The sequence below is a fragment of the Salvelinus fontinalis genome, chromosome 24, assembly GCF_029448725.1.
Source record: "Salvelinus fontinalis isolate EN_2023a chromosome 24, ASM2944872v1, whole genome shotgun sequence".
NCBI lineage: Eukaryota > Metazoa > Chordata > Actinopteri > Salmoniformes > Salmonidae > Salvelinus > Salvelinus fontinalis.
Genome location: NC_074688.1, coordinates 22,185,863 through 22,207,013, shown reverse-complemented (window position 1 = coordinate 22,207,013; position 21,151 = coordinate 22,185,863). Strand labels below are relative to the sequence as shown.

The 21,151-nt window shown below is 41.3% G+C and overlaps 1 protein-coding gene and 1 pseudogene across 1 annotated transcript; both read left to right on the top strand.

Moving 5' to 3' along the window:
- The first annotated feature begins 2,889 nt into the window (after nt 1-2,889).
- Nucleotides 2,890-8,051, top strand: LOC129822644 (zona pellucida-like domain-containing protein 1). The gene is made up of 11 exons (XM_055881006.1): nt 2,890-3,057; nt 3,386-3,499; nt 3,621-3,841; nt 4,052-4,233; nt 4,413-4,485; nt 4,694-4,791; nt 5,266-5,346; nt 5,578-5,749; nt 5,984-6,086; nt 6,408-6,437; nt 6,703-8,051. The coding sequence occupies exons 2-11, from the start codon at nt 3,394-3,396 to the stop codon at nt 6,876-6,878; spliced, it is 1,242 nt and encodes a 413-aa protein (XP_055736981.1). The 5' UTR covers nt 2,890-3,057; nt 3,386-3,393; the 3' UTR covers nt 6,879-8,051.
- A 2,835-nt stretch (nt 8,052-10,886) lies between these two features.
- Nucleotides 10,887-15,141, top strand: LOC129821706 (zona pellucida-like domain-containing protein 1; annotated as a pseudogene).
- Nucleotides 15,142-21,151: the final 6,010 nt, after the last annotated feature.

The window sequence follows — 21,151 nt, the reverse complement described above, 5'->3', positions numbered from 1 at the left end:
ACTGATGCTCTATTGTGGTGCACAAAGTATTATGGGGTATTGACAAACAAGCAAACACATGATAAACACACACACACAAGGACAATACACACATTCAGATCTATGATCTTAATTTGGTCACCCTGTTGCAGGAGAACTTTCCCGCAATGCAGGAAATGTTAAACTTGTAGTGTATTTGTGGTTTAAAAAGGCTTCTGAAATGTGTAATTTCACACACACAAGAAAACATTGATCCAAGTCTGAAATACACCAAACATATTTCATGAGTCACCTACAACGTGACACACTGCTCTTCATAAGTGAATCAATGCAAACACCAATGTTATCTTGCTAGTACCTTTAGATATTATGCTCTTTATATTGTATGCCATTACATAAGCATGTTATCTAACAAAAAATTAAAAAGCTAAAATTATGTAACAAAAAGCCAAAAGCATGATATGTTACAAAAGCATTATCTAAAGTTGCCATTTCCATTCTGTTCTAGGGGTGTTTCAGGAGAGATGGGTTAATGGGTGAGGACCCAGAGTGCCCCTGACCCTACACTCACACTAGGCCCCAGCTTATCTGGAGAGAATCCCTTGAAGTAGCCCAATATTAGACCTCTGATTAGTTATTTCATTAATCACGGGTATAATATTGGGCTTTGAAGAAGCCTGTCAGATCAGGTTGAGAATCACAGTATGTTCACAAAAAGTATTCTGTCTGATGATAACACATAACAGCCGATGAAGCTGTTAGGGAGATGTGGTGTAAAAATGTATCAAAAACATAATATTGTAATAACTTCTAAATTGGGACCATTTTGGTCGCAAATGCTCTTAAATATTTTGCTTTGCGACCTGGAGTTTTGATTTCACCCACATAACACATTAATTGAATGGCAACATGATGGCTGTGTTTACACAGAAAGCCCAATTCTGATTGTTTGCCCAATTATTGGCAAAAGAGCTGGTCTGATTGGTCAAAAGACCAATTAGTGGAAAAATATAAGAATTGGGCTGGTTGTGTAAACTCAGCATATGTTTGTGTGGTTGGAAGGAAGCAAAGTTGTTCAATTGTATAATTTAGTGTCCTGTGCGCTTGTCACGTTCCTGACCTTATTTCCTTTGTTTTGTCTTTGTTTAGTTGGTCAGGACGTGAGCTGGGCGGACATTCTATGTTATTTGTTTCTATGTTTAGGGTTGTTAACTAGCCTGATATGGTTCTCAATCAGGGGCAGGTGTTTTACGTTTCCTCTGATTGAGAACCATATTTGGGTAGGCTGTTCACACTGTTTGTTTGTGGGTGATTGTTCCTGTGTCAGTGTTTGTGCCACACGGGACTGTGTTCGTTCGTTTCATTCGTGTGTTCCTTCCTGTTCGTGCGTTCATGTTATATGTTCACAAGTTCAGGTCTGTTAACGTCGTTTATTGTTTTGTAGTTTATCAAGTGTTTTTTCGTGTTCGTCTTTCTTTAATAAAACATTATGTATTCAATCCACGCTGCATATTGGTCCGATCCTTGCTCATCCTCAGACGAGGACGAGCGTTACAGCGCTATTACATTTTATATTATTATATGAGTGGCACCACTGAAATGTTTCAATGGAGGCGAGAGAGGACGGAAGAGAGAGGAAGCAGGAGTTGAGCAAATCAAATTAAGAAAAGGGCATTGTATCATTTCACCTCACCCGTGAGAATTAAGAGGAAATTCTGCAATTTTCAGAGGACAGTAGAAGTTGATAAAAGTGCTTCAGTAAGTTATAAAGTAAAACTTTGGTCATCAGTATATAGACCATCTTTGCTTAATTGCTTTAGTTTTAAAGATTAAATGTATTCCCATTGTGATTGGTTCATTAACAGAGGCAATATATAGTTTTATATTTAAATCTTATCTATTCTGTTTGCTCCTCAATTCATGCACCTTGGTTGGATCTAGGAGAGTGAGGTAGCGGCAGTGTTAAATTCACTTCACTTACACCTGAGAACTACGAACACACTGCCAAGTCTCGTCTGATGATGCTTTGCTGTACCAAGAGTAGTATTCAAGACTGTTGTGGTTCCACCTCACCTTTACCATTTAGAAAACATCTTGTCTCTAGCCCAAACCGTTCAAAATGTAAAACTCATATTACCTGTTACATACCGTTTTAATCTACTTGCGGGTCGCTAACTATTTGTTTGATAGCAAAACAACCTTGTCCAGTCATGTTACCTTGCTGGCTAATAACCTGGTAACTTGACCTGTATGGTTTAAGATGGCACTGGAAAAAATAAAGAGGCTTCTGTTTTGCTTCAAAATAAGGATTCATATAGGCCTAGTGTAGGCCATATATAAATCAATTTAAATTCATCTATTTTCTGGTGATCCTAAATACTGTTTGGTGTGCTCCTAACTTTTGTTGGGAGCAGCAGTGCTAACAATGACAAAAGTTAATTTAGAGCTTAATTTAGAGTTTTTGTAATCAAAAGTCATATAATTTAATGTAAAAGACTTTCAAAATAAAACTTCCAAGTCTAAGTAGGTCCAAACTACACCATAAACTCTTCTGTTTAAATCATTGAATTAACTTTACCCTAAGTGATACCCTGTGCATCACAATGACCTACACACAGCCCTGCATTAGACCATGCAGACCAGACGTGAGTTGACTTTTATGTCCATGTGAATGTAGGCCGCGGCCTGCTCTCCTCAGCACTTGATGACAGCTTAATTCCCAGGCCGGGCCCCCTGCTGAGGAGGCCGTTTGTGTGGGATGACAGACGGAGATCAGGCCAAGGGGAGATGAGTGGGAACCCTGCGGGCCCGCTCAGGTTTCGTGCCCCGTGAAAAGATTTGTCCAGGCCATTCACCTCTGATGGAGTTTCCCATGTTCTGCTGGGAAGCACTTTTTGTTGAAGTGTTTCGATAGCGAGTCCCCGTTTCTCTCTATCTCTGCGTGGGCACACACATATGCACTCACGCATGCACGTTGGCACACACACATTTTGTGGAGAGAGCTGGCCCGTCCATTAGGTTGTTTGCTGCACCGAGACCATATGGAGCACCGGTGAGCTGGCCACTACACAAACCAAGGTAAGATGGGTTCAGGCGCAGAGCAAGGGGGCCAGAAAAATAAGGGAACAGGATAAAAAGGGGTTGGGTGGTCTTGGAAAGAGGTGACTTGTTAGAATAGTTAGGGGACTAGAGTAAAGGAAAAGAGGGGCAGTAAGGCGACCAGGGCAAGAGGGTTTATGTTATGAGGAGGTCTAGATGAGAGGTGTTGGAGGACTTTGGGGGCTTGAAAGGGATTTTAAATAACTTGAAGGTACAGTTTCAGACATTCTTGCAACACAATAGACATTTTGAGGGTTATAAGTTGTGACATTCTGAAGGATGGAAATGTGTGAACCTCGCTCTCTAGGTGGTAAGATGGAGTGCTTATGTTTGATCCTCCTGCTGATGGGTAGGACCACTTCAGTCTTGGCACAGTTTAATGGATACAACTGTGATGCCAACTACCACAGTAGGTTTCCTGGTGAGCATGACAGTCATTTCATCTCTATGTAAATTATCCTCTCAAATCATTTTCACTTATTCTTAGGTCTGAGAATTGTTGTTAGAATTACTGCTTATCCTTTTTATCCCTCTCTCTTTAGCGGAGCGTGACATAAGTGTGTACTGCGGGGTTCAGACCATGACCTTGAAGATTAACTTCTGCCCAGTGCTGTTCTCCGGCTACACAGTTGCAGATCTTGCGCTCAACGGTCGCCATGGCGATACCCACTGCCGGGGCTTCATCAATAACAACACGTTCCCTACGGTAGTACTGTTCAGCATCAGCCTCAGCACACTGGAGGCCTGCGGCAACAGCCTGGTGGTGAGGAACACGCACACACACAGACGGACACACACAGACGGACACACTCGCGCACACACACATATACAGTTATGCTTTGTACTTACACAGCTTGTATTAGTATGACCAGCAGAATGTAATGTGTTTTATAATTTGGGAGCACGTCTTGCTTGAGGCTATGGTAGGTGTTGTACCAGATTGTGTATTTAGAGACAATGTCCCTGTCCTCAGGTGACAACAGCCTATGGGGCTAATTCCTACAGGAACATGTCACTGGTACAGATTGGGAATATCTCAGGGTACATTGACACTCCAGACCCGCCATCCATCATCAGCTATCTGCCCGGCCTGCTGTACAAATTCAGTTGCAGCTACCCTCTGGAATACCTGGTCAACAACTCACAGCTGGCATCGTAGGTGCCTGTCATAAACACCTGAAGAGCTTATTTTGAATAAAACTGAAGTATTTAATACATAAGTAGGGATATTTCAGTATTTTCATATTCAGTGCAGACTTCAAAAAACAAAAATTCAAAAAACAAAAGCATGTTTACCTGTCTGAACTGTACTAAATAATTTGAATATTTTCTAGATCATCTGCTGCAATATCAGTGAAGGACAGCAACGGTACCTTTGTGAGCACATTGAGTATGATCCTTTACAATGTGAGTCCACAACATCAGTGTTTTTTTTAGGTCACACAAAGACTTCATAACAGGTCACTCATAGTAGGAATCCAATGTCAAATAATAGCTAGCACATGCTCCCGTCAAAATACCAAACAAATGACGAGACATTTCTATTAGGTAGAAATAGACATATAATAAAAATAGGCAACTTTTTTTATTAATGGGCAAAATCATGTTTGTGCAGGACTCAACCTACAACCAACAACTCTCTATCCCAATGGCCGGACTGGCTTTGAAAACCAGAGTGTTTGCTGCAGTGAAAGCCACAAACCTGGACAAACGGTGAGAGATAAGGAGATCTTCAGATATTAAAAAGTTATATTTTTTGTTCTAGTTTCTATTATTCACAATACAGATGGGGATATGATTTGAGAAGCACAAAGATTTCCAACATGATGTGAACAGAAAGCTATGATTCCGCCATGATACGTGCTGTTTTCAAAGCTAATTGAATAGCTGCAACCTGCTGGGACTTTCTCTCATATAACCTGGATGGCATAGAACTCATATAATAGTCAAGTACAACTGCACTATGTCATACACAGTATGTCATACACATACGCTATAATTTAAGACCAATCCTCTATGCCCCATACCAATTCAGTTCCATCCTCTTTGGTTCATTGCCATTCAGCTGTCCTCTATGACTGTGTGAAGGCGCCAGTGGTGGTGCTAAGAATGTCTGATCTGTCCTGTTGTGTTGTGTGGTTAGATCTCTATCCTGTATCAGCCCTGTACTGTTTTGTCTCTCTCTAGATGGAATATCTTGATGGACTACTGTTACACCACTCCCTCAGGGAATCCCAATGATGAGCTGCGCTATGACCTTTTCTTTGGGTAATCACACTTTTTCTCAAATGATGCCAGGATAAACGACAAAAGTGTCCCATTACCCATTCACCCTCAACCACTTATCATAGAGGCCCTACAATGGGTTCTCATGATGACTGATAGGACATTTTTCTCGTTGAGCAGTTAAAACAGGTCTAGACGTTTCAGTAGTTTCAGTGCATTTTGTGTGTGTTTGTGTGTGCGTGCATGCTTGCGTGCGATGCTCTTTCCAAACAGCTGCTATAAAGACCCACAGACCACTGTTTTTGAGAATGGGAAGAGTCAAATGGGTCGTTTTGCCTTCGAAGTGTTCCGTTTCGTCAAACACAGACACCAGAAGATGTCCACTGTGTTTCTGCACTGTGTCACCAAGCTGTGTCGGGTAGATGACTGTGTCCTGCTCATGCCGGTAAGAACATTTGACACCTTACCAAATGATGTGTTCAACATCAGCACAGTCAATAGGGTGAACTACAATGCTCTGAAAATATCAGAAAACATGTACCACCTATCTTGTCTTCTGATCAATATGAAGCTTCACATAGTCCAGTAATACCTGAGCACAATTTACTATTCCCTATTGAATACAGTATCTTATAAAGGGGTATATGTCTGTCATTTTATATTGATCTAATATTTCCAGATCTGTGGGCGTCGGCGTAGGAGAGATATAGAAGAGAGCCTGGAGTCTCGGCCGTCGTCTGGGGATGCCATCCTCACCGCTGGACCCATCATCACCAGGATTGGTACGCAGTACACCTCTTCATCCATAGCCACTTCAACTTAGACTATAGTTTTGTCTGACTTTAATTCGATTATTTTGATATCCATGATATAGTTGTAGAGTAAGTATTAAAACTGTACAGTATGATGTGATGTAGCCTATACACGATAATCCCTTTCGATTATATACTGTATAGTCTTGAAATATATTGATGGAGGGTGAGGTGGGATTTGACAGTATAATCAGTGGTTATTCAGTACGTTTTATATTAAAATAAATGGTTGTTTTCCTCAATAATGTTGAAACTATGAAAGCATCAATGATTGATTTTGTTTCTTTTCAGATGAAACTCCAACAAATAACTCACAACTTGGTAAGCTCTCTCGCTTTGTCACTGCTTGTGCAATGCCTTGAGAGGTGATATATTTTTCTAATCTATAAACTCTATGAACTTTATACATTATTTTTACATTATTGATACATTCTCTAGCTTCAAAAGAAAATTTTGACATCCATGGATTTACAGCGGAAGTGATTCATACAAGTTTTACCACTAACTGTGGTAATTTTAGCCTATATCAGTGAGTATTTGTGTCGGCCCATACTTACTCTTTGTGTGTTTGTGTGTGGTAATCCAGCTTCATCGAGTGGCCCCTCCCTGCCGTTGAACCCAGTGACCAGTGCTCTGCTGTCGGGTGTGGTCATCCTGGGCGTGTTCAGTCTGGGCTTCTTCCTGCTCTCACTCCGCCTCCTCCGCAGACCCCCCCTCCCTACAGCCACACCCTCAGAAGCATGGAACCCGGGCTTCAAATAAATTTCTCATTCTCATTATCGCTCTCATTCTCCCCCTCACTTTTTTCTCTCTCTCTCTTATCCATCTAACTATAACTAATACCTACAGTATGTATTTGCATGGCAGTTAGAATAGGCAGGTGCATATAAACTCCCAGTAAAGATAACTGTGATCTAAAATAATTATTCTAGAGTAAGAGGAGGTTTAGCCATGAGCAATAGTTTCACTATGTAACTACAAGTAAATAGATCAATACATAATAGGAACAGTTATTGTAGAGCGGGACCTGTATTTCCTGAAATGTATACTTAGCTACTCTATCTTTCCTGAACGTGTACTTACTCTCCGTTTCTTACTTACTCTTATCCGGCAGCTCTAACAGTCACTGTCATGCCAAACTCTCAATCACATACTCACGTGTACATACACATAGTCAAGCGCATATTGATACTGTAAATAGTTAATTCCTCCTTTGCGTACAAGGGTACAGTATATGTTCAATAACAATTTAATGAATTGTTTTCCTGTTCTTTATTTTGATTAATTGATAGACCAGTGTATTGTTTTTTACAGGTTGTGTGTAATAAAACTGGCCCAGATCAGTATGTAAGGCTCATTTCACATCTATTCAATACCTTAGTATCTTTTTGTCATCAATTGCTTGGCACAGGATCAGTTACATTAAAGAAATGAAGGGTCATACAAATAACCCTGACACCCGGTGATGCCTGCTACTGTCCTCTACAAAGACCAACACCATAATGTTACTTGTTGTAGCTATTTGATTTCTATAACACACTACCTGTCTTAAGTATAGTACTAACACGTGAGGAGAATTGAAGAAGTGATACATTTTATATATATGATCATGATTAATATTTATATACCATATGTACTTATTGGTATTAATTATGGCTGAAATATTGACTTCCACATAACTTGAATATTGGTGACATCAATGCTTAATTTAAAAAAAAAAAAATCTTGCTCAAGTCAGGACTTCAGCCTATGTGCATTTTTTATTTGAGAATGATGTGTTTTTCCCCTTTTTAGGGAATTTGCTATTTGACCTTCACTGATGTGGAAAGTTTAAAAAAGAAAGCAAAAAATGTACTGTAATTGCCTAACTTCGTATTATGTGTTTAAAGTTATAATCATGTTCAAAGGAGTTGCATGTGGGGGGTTATTTTTCAAATAAATCTTTTACATATCAGTCTGCCTAATGATATTATTTACTGGCCTTATTTATAGTGTATCAGTATAATTCTTAACACAGATGTTGTGCCATGTTTTAGACTTCAAGCTAGAATTGAATCGAACCTGATTGTGTCTTTAACCCATGGTCAAATAAAATCACAGAAGGTTTCTGGCTATTGTAGAAAGTAGAGGTAGACCGCCTTATAGATGTTTCCAGTTTTCTGAATAAGTGCACAGGCAGTCTGTAAACAAAGATTCAGCATACATATTGCTATTTTTGATTGTATTCCAGCAATTGCAATTAAATTCTATGATGATTGTGATCTATTTTCCTCCATATTTGAGGCATATGGTCCCAGTGGCCTGCTATCACATGTCTAACTCCATGCTAATTGTCGAAATGTAACCTACACAACAATCCTGTAATCTGGGCCCTTTATTGCGCTAATCCCATATTTCAGCAGCTATTATACATTATATTCTCTGTCCACAATGGCCGCCGATGACTGAGAGGAGAGAAATGAGAGCAGTCATCACCCTCTGGATTTACTATCTTTGATAAGCTATTATGCTTTTTTTACATCAGCTGATATCTCAAAGTGCTGTACAGAAACCCAGCCTAAAACCCCATACAGCAAGCAATGCAGGTGTAGAAGCACGGTGGCTAGGAAAAACTCCCTAGAAAGGCCAAAACCTAGGAAGAAACCTAGAGAGGAACCAGGCTATGAGGGGTGGCCAGTCCTCTTCTAGCTGTGCCAGGTGGAGATTATAACAGAACATGGCCAAGATGTTCAAATGTTCATAAATTACCAGCATGGTCAAATAATAATAATCACAGTAGTTGTCAAGGGTGCAGCAAGTCAGCACCTCAGGAGTACATGTCAGTTGGCTTTTCATAGCCGATCATTACGATTATCTCTACCGCTCCTGCAAGTTCAGGTCACTGCCAGGTCCAAACCCAGGCTGCGTTTAAACAATAAGGCCTGAGTAGGTGTGGTATATGGCCAATATACCACGGCTAAGGGTTGTTGTTATGTACGACGCAACACGGAGTGCCTGCAAACAGCCATTAGCCGTGGTATATTGGCCAAATATAATAAACCCCTGAGGTGCCTTAATGCTATTATAAACTGTTTACCAACATAATGAGAATAGTAAAAATGACTTTTCTTCTGTAATGAAAAGCGCTATATAAATTGTGTTTATTATTATTGTTTATTATTATTCAGAATAAATGTTTTCCTCACCCCAGTCCAGTACCACCAGTGCCAACACCACGCACCAAGCTTCCAGTGCGTCTCCAGAGCCCTGTTCCTCCTCCACGCACTCGCCCTGTGGTGCGTGTCCTTAGCCCGGTACCACCAGTTCCGGCACCACGCACCAGGCCTACTGTGCGCCTCAGCAGGCCAGAATCTGCTGTCTGCCCAGCGCCGCCTGCGCTGCCCGTCTGCCCAGCGCCGCCTGCGCTGCCCGTCTGCCCAGCGCCGCCTGCACCGTCCGTCTGCCCAGCGCCGCCAGAGCCACCCGTCTGTCCTGAGCCGTCAGAGGCGCCCGTCTGTCCTGAGCCGTCAGAACCGTCCGTCAGTCAGGAGCCGCCAGAGCCGCCCGCCAGTCAGGAGCCTCCAGAGCCGCCCGCCAGTCAGGAGCCGCCAGAGCCGCCCGCCAGTCAGGAGCCGCCAGAGCCGCCCGCCAGTCAGGAGCCGCCAGAGCCGCCCGCCAGTCAGGAGCCGCCAGAGCCGCCCGTCAGTCAGGAGCCACCCGCCAGTCAGGAGCCGCCCGCCAGTCAGGAGCCGCCCCTCAGTCCGGCGCTGCCCCTCAGTCCGGCGCTGCCCCTCAGTCCGGAGCTGCCCCTCAGTCCGGAGCTGCCCCTCAGTCCGGAGCTGCCCCTCAGTCCGGTGGCGCCCTCTAGGATGGTCTTCAGTCCGGGACTCGCTGTAAGGGTCCCCGCTCCAGAGGCACCACCAAAGCAGGTATTGACTATGGTGGAGTGGGGTCCACGTCCCGCACCCGAGCCACCGCCGTGAGAAGGCCCACCCGGACCCTCCCCTTCTGTGTCAGGTTTTGCGGCCGGAGTCCGCACCTTTGGGGGGGGTGTACTGTCACGCCCTGGCCTTAGTTATCTTTGTTTTCTTTATTATTTTAGTTAGGTCAGGGTGTGACATGGGGATGTATGTGTTTTGTATTGTCTAGGGTTTTTTGTATGTTTATGGGTGCTGTGGCTTAGTTGGTTAAAGTGTCTAGTCTAGGTGTATGTATGTCTATGATTGCCTAGATTGGTTCTCAATTAGAGACAGCTGTCTATCGTTGTCTCTGATTGGGAACCATATTTAGGCAGCCATATTCATTAGGTAGTTCGTGGGTGATTGTCTATGTTTAGTGTCAGCACTATTTATTCTATAGCTTCACGGTCGTCGTTTTATTGTTTTGTATAGTTTGTATAGTGTTCTTCGTTTCGTTTTCGTCTTCAATAAAAGAAGATGTATTGTTATCACGCTGCGCCTTGGTCCTCCTCTCTTCCACAATACGACGATCGTGACATTATCTCATTTTAATGACAATATACTATAGTGCTGAAGCTCCCTCCCTTAAAAGTGGATGAAAACACTTTACTGTGTCGACAGTAAACAATCATTATTCAGATAAGAGACTAAAGCTATTAGAAAAGACAACGTACTACAGATTGCACGCATCTAGGAATAAGGAGTCATCCCATAGTATTTTATGCTAGTCTTGAAACTGTATTTTACATCTTGGTTTAGATTTTTAAATGTTATGCTTGACATTGAAATCTGTGTGTTTTGCTGCAGATCTTCAGCGAGACATATTGGTGAGATGGCTTTATCCAGTTTCCTCATTCTGATATTGTGGGACATGATCAAGCCCTCACCCCTGCTGAATGTGGGTTTTGTAACTACCAGGCATAGTAACTACATTGACTCTCCATTTCAACTCTTGTTTACTGTAGCTAAGCCTCACCATCTCAGCTTCATATAAGACAGTGTTTATGATAAAAGGATTTGAGACGGTTAGGGTTAGAGTCTTGTTAAGTTGTTATTTGAATCATGTCTAAAACAGCTAGATTGCTTCAGAGCAGGGACACTTAAACTACAGTGGTTTATCTGTATGTATTGGCTCAGAAATCATTTGAATATCTTCAATCTCATTCAGTGTCTTCCTGCATCTATCAGAATACACAGCCATCTCTGTGGTCTGTGGGACCTCCTCCATTGACCTTGCTACTCAAATCTGCCCTGCCATCTACACTGAATGCAATGAGGGTCTGTTGATCCTGAACCACATCATGGATAACACAGTCTGGAAGGGAACTCTGGACACCAGAGTGAATCTTCCTGTCCTGAGATTCAGCTTTCCCGTTCGCCAAGGGGACGCATGTGGGAGTGTCTTCTTGATTATTAATAGGAGAATGTTTCTGTATGCTCTCCTTCTGCCCTGGAGGAGTGTTGTGTTAGAGCAGGCCTGCCCAACCTTCTTCCTGGAGATCTACCATCCTGTGGGTTTTCAGTCCAACCCTGATTTAACACACCTGATTCTACTAATTAGCTGCTCAACAAGACCTTAACTAGCTGAATCAGATATGCTAAATTAGGGTTGGACTGAAAACCTACAGGACAGTAGATCTCCAGGAAGAGGGTTGGGCAGCCCTGTGTTAGAGGGAACACTCGCAGCACCACTAACCTTGACTGAGGGGAATGGGGGAGCAAAGAATGTATGTTTCTCTGAGAGGTTTTGACCCCTGTGAATCTTTTAAAACTTTTGAACTTTTTGAAACGTACCTTATCATGAGCTAGAAAGTAACACTAAATTGAAAGTCCATTTAGACTAAAGTAGCTGAGTTGAAGAACAGGTGATGGCTTTCAGTCTAAAATAAACTTCAAGGGAATAAGAGATCTGATTTTCTGTTTTGCTTGTACACACTATTGCACACAGCACGCTTCAAAGCCATATAGTCAACATACCTCGTCAACAACACCCAGGTGGACATGTAAGTGAAAAGATTCACTGCATATATCGCTTACATTTGAAAATCAGACACTGCTCAGCAATTGAAATTGGGAGCCCAAACAGTTTTGTTTGCAGTATGATATTGCACAGTTCAAACACAGTTCAAAGCAGTTGATGTTTCTGTGGGGAGTGTGTGTTATCCTGGGTCCTGCTGTAGTAATCAGTCAGCTACACTGGAACCCATCTTCAGGTCGGCCTCCTCCATTGCTGTGAAGGACAACAATGGTAGCTTCATCAGTGCTTTGAGCATGGCCCTGTTCAGGGTAGGATAACGCAACCACCACCTACATAACACCCCCATTCAAATACACTCAGCTTCGACATGGCAAAGTGCCAATTTTCCAATGTGCTGCCACCTTATAAAATAACTGTAATCCCATTCCAACATGTGTAAACCTGTCTGATCTTATGTAAGTGCGCTTTTATAATGGTGCCATCTTCCTTTCTTCCTTCACCAGGATGCAAACTATACCACACCCCTGGTTATCCCTCCTCTGGGTATTGAGCTGAGGACTAATGTCTACGTTCAGGTTTTAGCTGCCAACCTGACTTCCTAGTAAGAACCTTCTCGTTGTGTTCCCTCTTAGCCTTAGTAATAATTACTATCAGTTATGTTCCAAACTGAAACTGTTAAATAATGTGTATAGAGGGTTCTACTTGTGATCTGAAGTGTTTGACTCTGTTCTGATGACCTCACTCTTTCTCTACAGATACCATGTGCTTCTGGACCGATACTACGTGTCCATCTTAACATTCTTTAATCTCTTTGTATTGTTAGACAAAAAAAACACTCTTCAATCAAATTTGGAAAAAGTGTTAGTAGCCAAGTTCATATCAAATTAGCAATAATTTTAAGACTGGGCTTGATTAAATGTCTTGCCTCCTTTGCATTCAGACACCTTCTCACTAAAGAATTTAACTATCTCCATCCAGGTTCATCTTTATCTAGTGAGCTCAATGCAAAACGGAGGAGTAGCCACACCAAGGTGCCTTATAAATAACATTAATACAATTTTTAGATCAATCATTAATACTCTTTCTGTATCCATCGGTGTGTTGTCCTGCCTGTGTGTGGGCAATTGTGACGTGAGGTTCACCTTTTTTGTAAAGGTGCTCCAAAGATCAGATGACCACCATGCTGGAGAATGGAGATAGCCATAAGGCCATTTTCTACTTCCCTGCTTTCTGCTTCATTGAGCAGGCAGCAGAACCAGACCGTCTCCACCTACTACTTGCACTGCATCACCTGCCTCTGTGATCGCACCACCTGCAGGACCTTTAAGGTACAGTACCATTGATCTGACCACACAACGTTATGCTCCATCCATCCATAACATGTCACAGCTTTGGTTGTTGGCAGCTTTACAAATTCAAATAAAATAAAAAAGGTTACAAAGAAAGTTAGAAAGTGACCCTTACTAGTGGGTTGCCTCCAGAAGTCACATTTGAGCTGTCTAAATTTGCAGCCTGGTCTCATAGACTAGATGTAACATGGTAAACAAAAAAAACGGGACACTGAAATTATTGTGATATGTTACATTTGGTATGGTTACATGAGACAGAAGGTTATTTAAGGCAAAAATAAAAGGAGGGTGGTTGGTCGGGGTGGATAGGTAGGAGTATAATGCAAATGTCTAGCAACGAAAGTGTGCTATTTCTGTAACATATCATGCAAATAGTAATTTGTAACATATCAAATGAAATGGATGATGAACATCCACAAAATAATATATACATGTATCGTACATGTCAAACGTAACCTATCATACTAATTTGAGTGTCCCAGATTTTATTATACTATGTTACGTCTACCCTTTGTCAGGTTTTGGCCAGGACTGTTCTGGTTTTGGTCACTAGATGTCCCCATTGCACATTTTTTGAACCTTTTGTTTTTTTCTTGCTCTAATTATTGTTTGCACCTGTATGTTGTTCCCTTGTTAGTATTTAAACCCTGTGTGTTCCTCAGTTCTTTGCTCAGTGTTTGTATGTTAGCACCCAGCCCCAGCCTTGTTGTGAACATATATTTTCTCTTGTTGGATTTTCCAGAGGTTCTCTGGTTTTGTTCTTGTGTATTTTGGATTAGTCTTTTGAGGTTTGTTTTTTCCCTTGCTGTTCTTACCACTTTGTGGATTTTCTTTGTATTTTGGAAGATATCCATTTTTTGGCTTTATTTTGGACATTGTGGATTTATATTCTTTGCCTGAAGATCTTGTTCTTTTATTAAACCACCATCTTTAGTACTGCTGTGTCTGCCTCATCTTCTGGGTTCTGCCGATTTATTAGTGACTGTTTCTCGCACCGGGTCCTGACACCCTTGAGTCCAGGTTGCAGCATACAGTTTGTTGCTATATGTTAGGTATAGATAACTGTACACCTGGTGTTTCACTGTATAAACAATTTATTGAGGAATAGCATGGTCCCTATACCAGCACGATACTCACTTTTCTGTACTCTTTCTTTCTCTCCCACCACATAGCAATTCAACAGGAGGCGGAGGAGGGCTGCAGAAACCCTCATCGGCCAGGATGGGATTTCAGATGAAGCTCTCTTCACCTCAGGACCCATCAAGACCATGGCAGAGAGCTGTATGTCTACTCTCTATGTATCTATATGTTATATTATATGTACCAATATGCCCATATTAGGACCACATAGCTTTCCTAAAAGACATTTGTTAATGTAAAGATAATTTCACCATCATGTTCATTAGGCATATCTATTGTTTTCCATTTCCAATACTCACATGTAATGCCAATTTATTTGGAATAATCTTATGAATTCTGTTTCTCTCTTTTTCAGTCTCTCTTACTTCCAAAGAAGAGGGTATGTTTTTCTTTGTCACATTAACTCTATCATATGACAGCAAACCTTTCACTTTTAAAGTGGTTAACATCATTCTAACAGGAAGGTCAGAGCTGCTCAGAAGCTCTTCCATTGGCTGTTGGTGTAATGTACTGTATCATGTTGCTCCCGCTCCCCTTTGTGAACAGCGCTTTCTGGTGGCGAAGGGAACGGCCGGGTGCGTCTTTTGGCCTGGAGATTGCCATGGCAGTTCTCATTGTAGTTGGTGTGGCTGCTCTAATGATGGCTGCAACCTTTTATTGCAAAAGGATGTGGTTAAGCTAATGCCAGTGCCAGACTGCCATGCCAAAGCCCTCATCAGGAGACAGAGACATGACATGAGTTCAACAGGGTTACATTTCAGTACTGGTGTATTTGATTTATTTATTTTTATTTAAGCTTTATTTAACTAGGCAAGTCAGTTAAGAACAAATTCTTATTTACAGTGACGGCCTACCAAAAGGCAAAAGGCCTCCTGCGGGGACGGGGGCTGGGATTACATTTATTTTATTTCATAGAAATATAGAACAAAAGAGTAGTGTTCTCTTGTACTCACTCAACCTTGACTATTGTTTTGGCGTCGTTTATGTTTCTTTGGACCTCTTGAGAGACTGTTACAGGGTCGGTAACATGAACATTCTCATTGGTTTAAAACCTTATGGATATCCCAGGTAATAACTGTGCTAACAAGTAGGATGGACCGTGACCATTGTAAACACAGATAGTTGATTACTGACCCTGTGAGAAACCTAAGATTTAGTTGGATAGGCAACATGGACAGTGTAATATATGTACAATCCAGAGCTGCATTTTAAAGTTTTATTCAAAACTTTAGGTTATTGTAATCTTGATCTTTGTTGTGCATGTTATATGGAAAGATGGGACATGTTGAATTAAATATTTGTAGCAAATGAGTGTACCCTGCATTCAAGTGATATAAGATGCCATAAGGATGAGTAAAAGTGGCATGTGTATGTCTGTCTTTAAAAAAATCTATATTCCAGAAATATGAAGATGAAGATTAATTTAGCTATTTATTTCCAAGAAATTCATGCACGTGAAGTCATGACCTTTATATCCAAATGAAGTGAGACTAAGGACTGCAAACCTTCCTTTCTAAAATAGGACTCTTTCATATAATCTTACATGTATGACGTCCTATAACTTTCAGGCTTGTGTGATTCTTGTATTATGGATACTCAGGTGGGTTTCTGTGGCTTTACTTTTGGATTGATGTTTAAAATGTATCTTGTGAAAACTGTTCTGTGAAACCTTTGCTTATTTCCAAGAAGTGAATGGTGTTAGTTATGTATATGTTTCTGCCATTTCTTCATGTTTACATGCATTATATCAAAGCTTGCAGGATCAATATGGCTATGTTTCTAATTGTACCATCAGTAGAAACCTTCGCTATAGCATGATATCAACAAACATACGGACAAGAGTTCAGGTGGGCCTTCACATTCCAGCAAACAAAGGAATGACAAAAATCATCAGAATGGCTTACCAAGAAAAACTTCCAAAAGGACTAATTCGAGGTAAAAAGGAGTTGGAGCACTCAACACAAGGCAGAGATTGATTTCTTATTGCTCACTCTAATCCATTGTACAGGATGCAGACAGGTGACTAACGTTTTGACGTCAAGCGGACATTTTCCTCAGTGACCTGGCTATTGCCCTTAGCTCCTATTTATAGCGTAGTGGCTCGTTGAGACTAAACAATATAAAACAAATTATAATGATAAAAGGAAAATGGCAAATTATAGCTCAAGCATACGGACAACTTTAGATCTTACTCATTTTACAGCCGCTTGCAGAGCGAAGGCTACTATACTCGAAACCAGAGATCCTTGTCTCGTTGCAGAGTTGTGGTCAGATCTATTTCATGTGAAAATCAGAAAATGATTGAAAATTCTGTTAATTTCAACTTTCAAAACACACAGAAAACGATGGCCAATTACAAATTGATTGACTGGGTTGAAATGGAAGTGACCCTAATTCAACTTGTAATATAAAAATGTAGGGCTACAAATCTGGGTGAGAAATTAAGGAGCCTCTTTGATGGAACGCAAAGACAGACTGCCTATTCACTATCATTCAGTAAACATTTTTGTATACAGTGGGGCAAAAAAGTATTTACTTATTACTTATTTTCCACCATCATTTGCAAATAAATAAATTAAAAATCCTACAATGTGATTTTTTTGATTTTCTTTTCTCATTTTGTCTGTCATAGTTGAAGTGCACCTATGATGAAAATTACAGGCCTCTTTCATCTTTTTAAGTGGGAGAACTTGCACAATTGGTGGCTGACTAAATACCCCCCCCCCCACTGTATCTGTTCATAGCAGTATGTGCTGCTCTTCCAGCATCTTTCCACTAGGGGGTATCTAACCACCATTTTCAGTTTTTCAGCATGGGGTTGATGTTGGGGAGTCTCTTTCTTTACTCTAATTAACAAATTATATTGTGATAGGTAGGAATCCTCAAAGATAAGCATGTGCTGTCTGCAATGCAGTGGTATGGAGTGCCTTTATTGTTTAACTGGCATTTCAGTCCATAGCACCTTTAAATTAGAGCATGATTCACTAGGGATGTCTCTTTAAAGTAATCTTAGCACCATATTCTTCACAGGTAAAGTGAGTTGCCTGCCTTTGATAATGGTGTCCTAAAAAATACAAGGTGAATATGTGGTGTAACCCTATGAAAAGTGATCTGCCTGAAACGTGGAAAAAGTTGAGGAACTGTCCTCAGCCTTGTTAGAAAATAATCTAATTATGAATTCACACCCAGTAGGCCATCACAGACTCTGTGACAGGATGACCCATTTTAAAACAGCAGAGGATAAATCAGTTGGGTAAGTATCCTCCATAATGATTAGTGTAATTGTGTGTTAGGCATAAATCTCCCCTCTATAAGGGCCTCTTTATAAGTGAATTAAAACAACAAGGACAGGCGTGTGCTTCTCTAATAGCGTGGACATTAACCTTTAGCTACAGATGGGCTCTCTAAAATGTTAATGCTCTGGGAGGGAGGGATCTAGTCTGGAGTGTGGTTGGTCTGGAACTCTGTGTTCTGTTTGGTTGCTCTGCTCCTGTTGCTAATGTATTTGTCTGGGCCTAACTTGACAGGCCAGATGGAACACATGACCATTACAGTAACACAATAATGCATGCTCATGATGTGATTTGTGTTAGGTATGTGCCTGTTAGTATTGTTGGGGGAACCAGCTGCCTGCAACCAGTGCCTTGCCTTCCACAGATTCGTGTTGCTTTATATACAGTACAGAATAGAAATAAATCATTCATTCAGTTGAGATTCAATTTTGCCAATGTGGGAGCTTTATAGGAAATCTTATGTGGTTATAGAGACACTCAAAACAGAATGAAAGAAACAAGAAATAATCACTATCTCATGTCCTGCACTATGCTCGCTGTAAATAAAGAGCAGTCCCACTGGGCACAGACGGCAATTCAACATTTATTCCACGTGGGTTACACGTCAACAACGTTGATTCAACCAGTGTGTGCCCAGTGGGGTGAGACAAATGATTATATTGATCCGTCTGTAAGGATAATAATACACTAATTCAGCTGTACATTATTTGGGGGATTATATTACTGAGCAACAATTTGCATGGCACTGTGTTTGAATTGGTCAGACAGGACATGTATGAAGGATTGACAGACCTGGCCTGCTGTAATTCTGGTCAGCCATATGAAAAGTTAGTCTATCATTTTCCCTTATGAAATTAACAAAGCCTTCTCTGTGTTTGCTTTCTTTATTTACAGACACATCGCCAAGGTCTCTGTCTGTCATAGAGCTCTGTATTCTTACAAATTTGAAAAGAGTGGTCATGTTGGCATGGATACCATGCAGGTAAAATTCATGGCCCTTAGATCAGATATGATCAGCTGAAGATGCATTAGATTACACATTAGATGTGTCCCCAGAGACACAAGTACACGAGATTTAGATGTTTGAAAGTTTTATAATAGAGGAAAAGAAGATTATGTGTGTGCATTCGCGTGTGTGCGTTTGTGTGTGTGTTTGTGTGCATACAGTGCCTTCGGAAAGTATTCAGACCCCTTGACTTTTTTCACATTTGGTTACGTTACAGCCTTATTCTAAAATGGATTAAATAAAGAAAAATCCTCAGCAATCTACACACAATACCCCAATGACAAAACAAAAACAGGTTTTTAGAAATGTTAGCAAATTTATTAAAAATAAAAATCAGAAATACCTTATTTACATAAGTATTCAGACACTTTGCAATGAGACTCGAAATTGAGCTCTGGTGCATCCTGTTTCCATTGATCATCTTTGAGATGTTACTACAACTTGATTGGAGACCACCTGCGTTAAATTTGGAAAGGCACACAACTGTCTATAAAAGGTCCCACAGTTGACAGTGCATGTCACAGAAAAAACCAAGCCATAAGGTCGAAGGAATTGTCCGTAGAGCTCCGAGACAGGATTATGTCGAGGCACAGATCTAGTGAAAGGTACAAAAAAATATCTGCAGCGTTGGATGTCCCCAATAACACTGTGCCAGCCATCATTCTTAATTGGAAGAAGTTTGGAACCATCAAGACTCTTCCTAGAGCTTGCTGCCCGGTAAAACTAAGCAATCGGGGGAGAAGGGCCTTGGTCAGGGAGGTGACCAAGAACCCGATTGTCACTCTGACAGAGCACTAGAGTTCCTCTGTGGAGATGGGAGAACTTTCCAGAAGGACAACCTTCTCTGCAGCTCTCAACCAATCAGGCCTTAGAGTGACCAGACGGAAGCAACTCCTCAGAAAAAGGCACATGACAGCCTGCTTGGAGTTTGCCAAAAGGCACCTAAAGACTCTCAGACCACGAGAAACAAGATTCACTGGTCTGATGAAACCAAGATTGAACTCTTTGACCTGAATAGAAAAGCGCCACGTCTGGAGGAAACCTGGCACCATCCCTACGGGGAAGCACGGTGGTGGCAGCATCATGCTGTGGGGATGTTTTTCAGCGGCAGGGACTGGGAGACTAGTCAGGATCAAGGGAAATATGAACGGAGCAAATTACAGAGAAATCCTTGATGAAAACCTGATGCAGAGCGCTCAGGACCTCAGACTGGTTCACCTTCCAACAGGACAAGGACCATAATCACACTTCCAAGACAACGCAGGAGTGGCGTCAGGACAAGTCTCTGAATGTCCTTGAGTGGCCCAGCCAGAGCACGGACTTGAACCTGAACGAACATCTCTGGAGAGACCTGAAAATAGCTGTGCAGCAACACTCCCCATCCAACCTAACAGAGTTTGAGAGGATCTTCAGAGAAGAATGGGAGAAACTCCCCAAATATAGGTGTGCCAAGCTTGTAGCGACATACCCAAGAAGGCTGTAGTCGCTGCCAAAGGTGCTTCAACAAAGTACTGAGTAAAGCGTCTGAATACTTATGTAAATGTGATATTTCCGTTTTTTTTGGTATAAATTAGCAAACATTTCTAAAAAGCTGTTTTTGTTTTGTCATTATGGTGTATTGTGTGTAGATTGATGAGGGGATAAACAATTTAATCAACTTTAGAATAAGGCTGTAACATAACAAAATGGGTAAAAAGTCAAGGGGTCTGAATACTTTCCGAAGGCAATGAATGTGCACACGCGCGGTGTGTGTGCCATGTGTGAGTGACTGACATCTCTTTCAAAGAGAAGCCTGACCAATAGCTCTGGAGGTCGCCGTTGGCATCTGTTTAGATACAGAGCCTAGACTCACAAATCCGTGTTTTAACCAGAAGACGTGTGAGAAGGAAAAGGCTAAAGGTTTACGGTCACGCAAAGGGGATTTCTAATCTTATGACCCAAGCACCTGGTTTAGATTTGGAATTCCTCAAATTGTTCCCTATTTTCAGCAGGTATGTGGATTTGAGACAACAAGAGTTTGGTTTCAGGCTTTGTCTTAATGAAAACAGTACAGCAGACAAAGAAAGACAGAAAGAATATTAAATCCCAAAAGACAGGGTAATACTACTTTAGAGGAATAGCCATGTTTGTCTTCTTGACCGGTACACAAACTCTTAACACATATTTTAAGAGGTTACTAGAATATTATTAAACTATAGGTAACTACAGGAGAGTAGAGTGAAGAAAACCCCTGTGGAATTACTAGGTGAAGTGGTGGCCCAAGAAACAGGATTTGAGTGTCAGATTCACAACTCATCAGGAGTCCTCTACACTAAACCCCCTTTAAAGGAT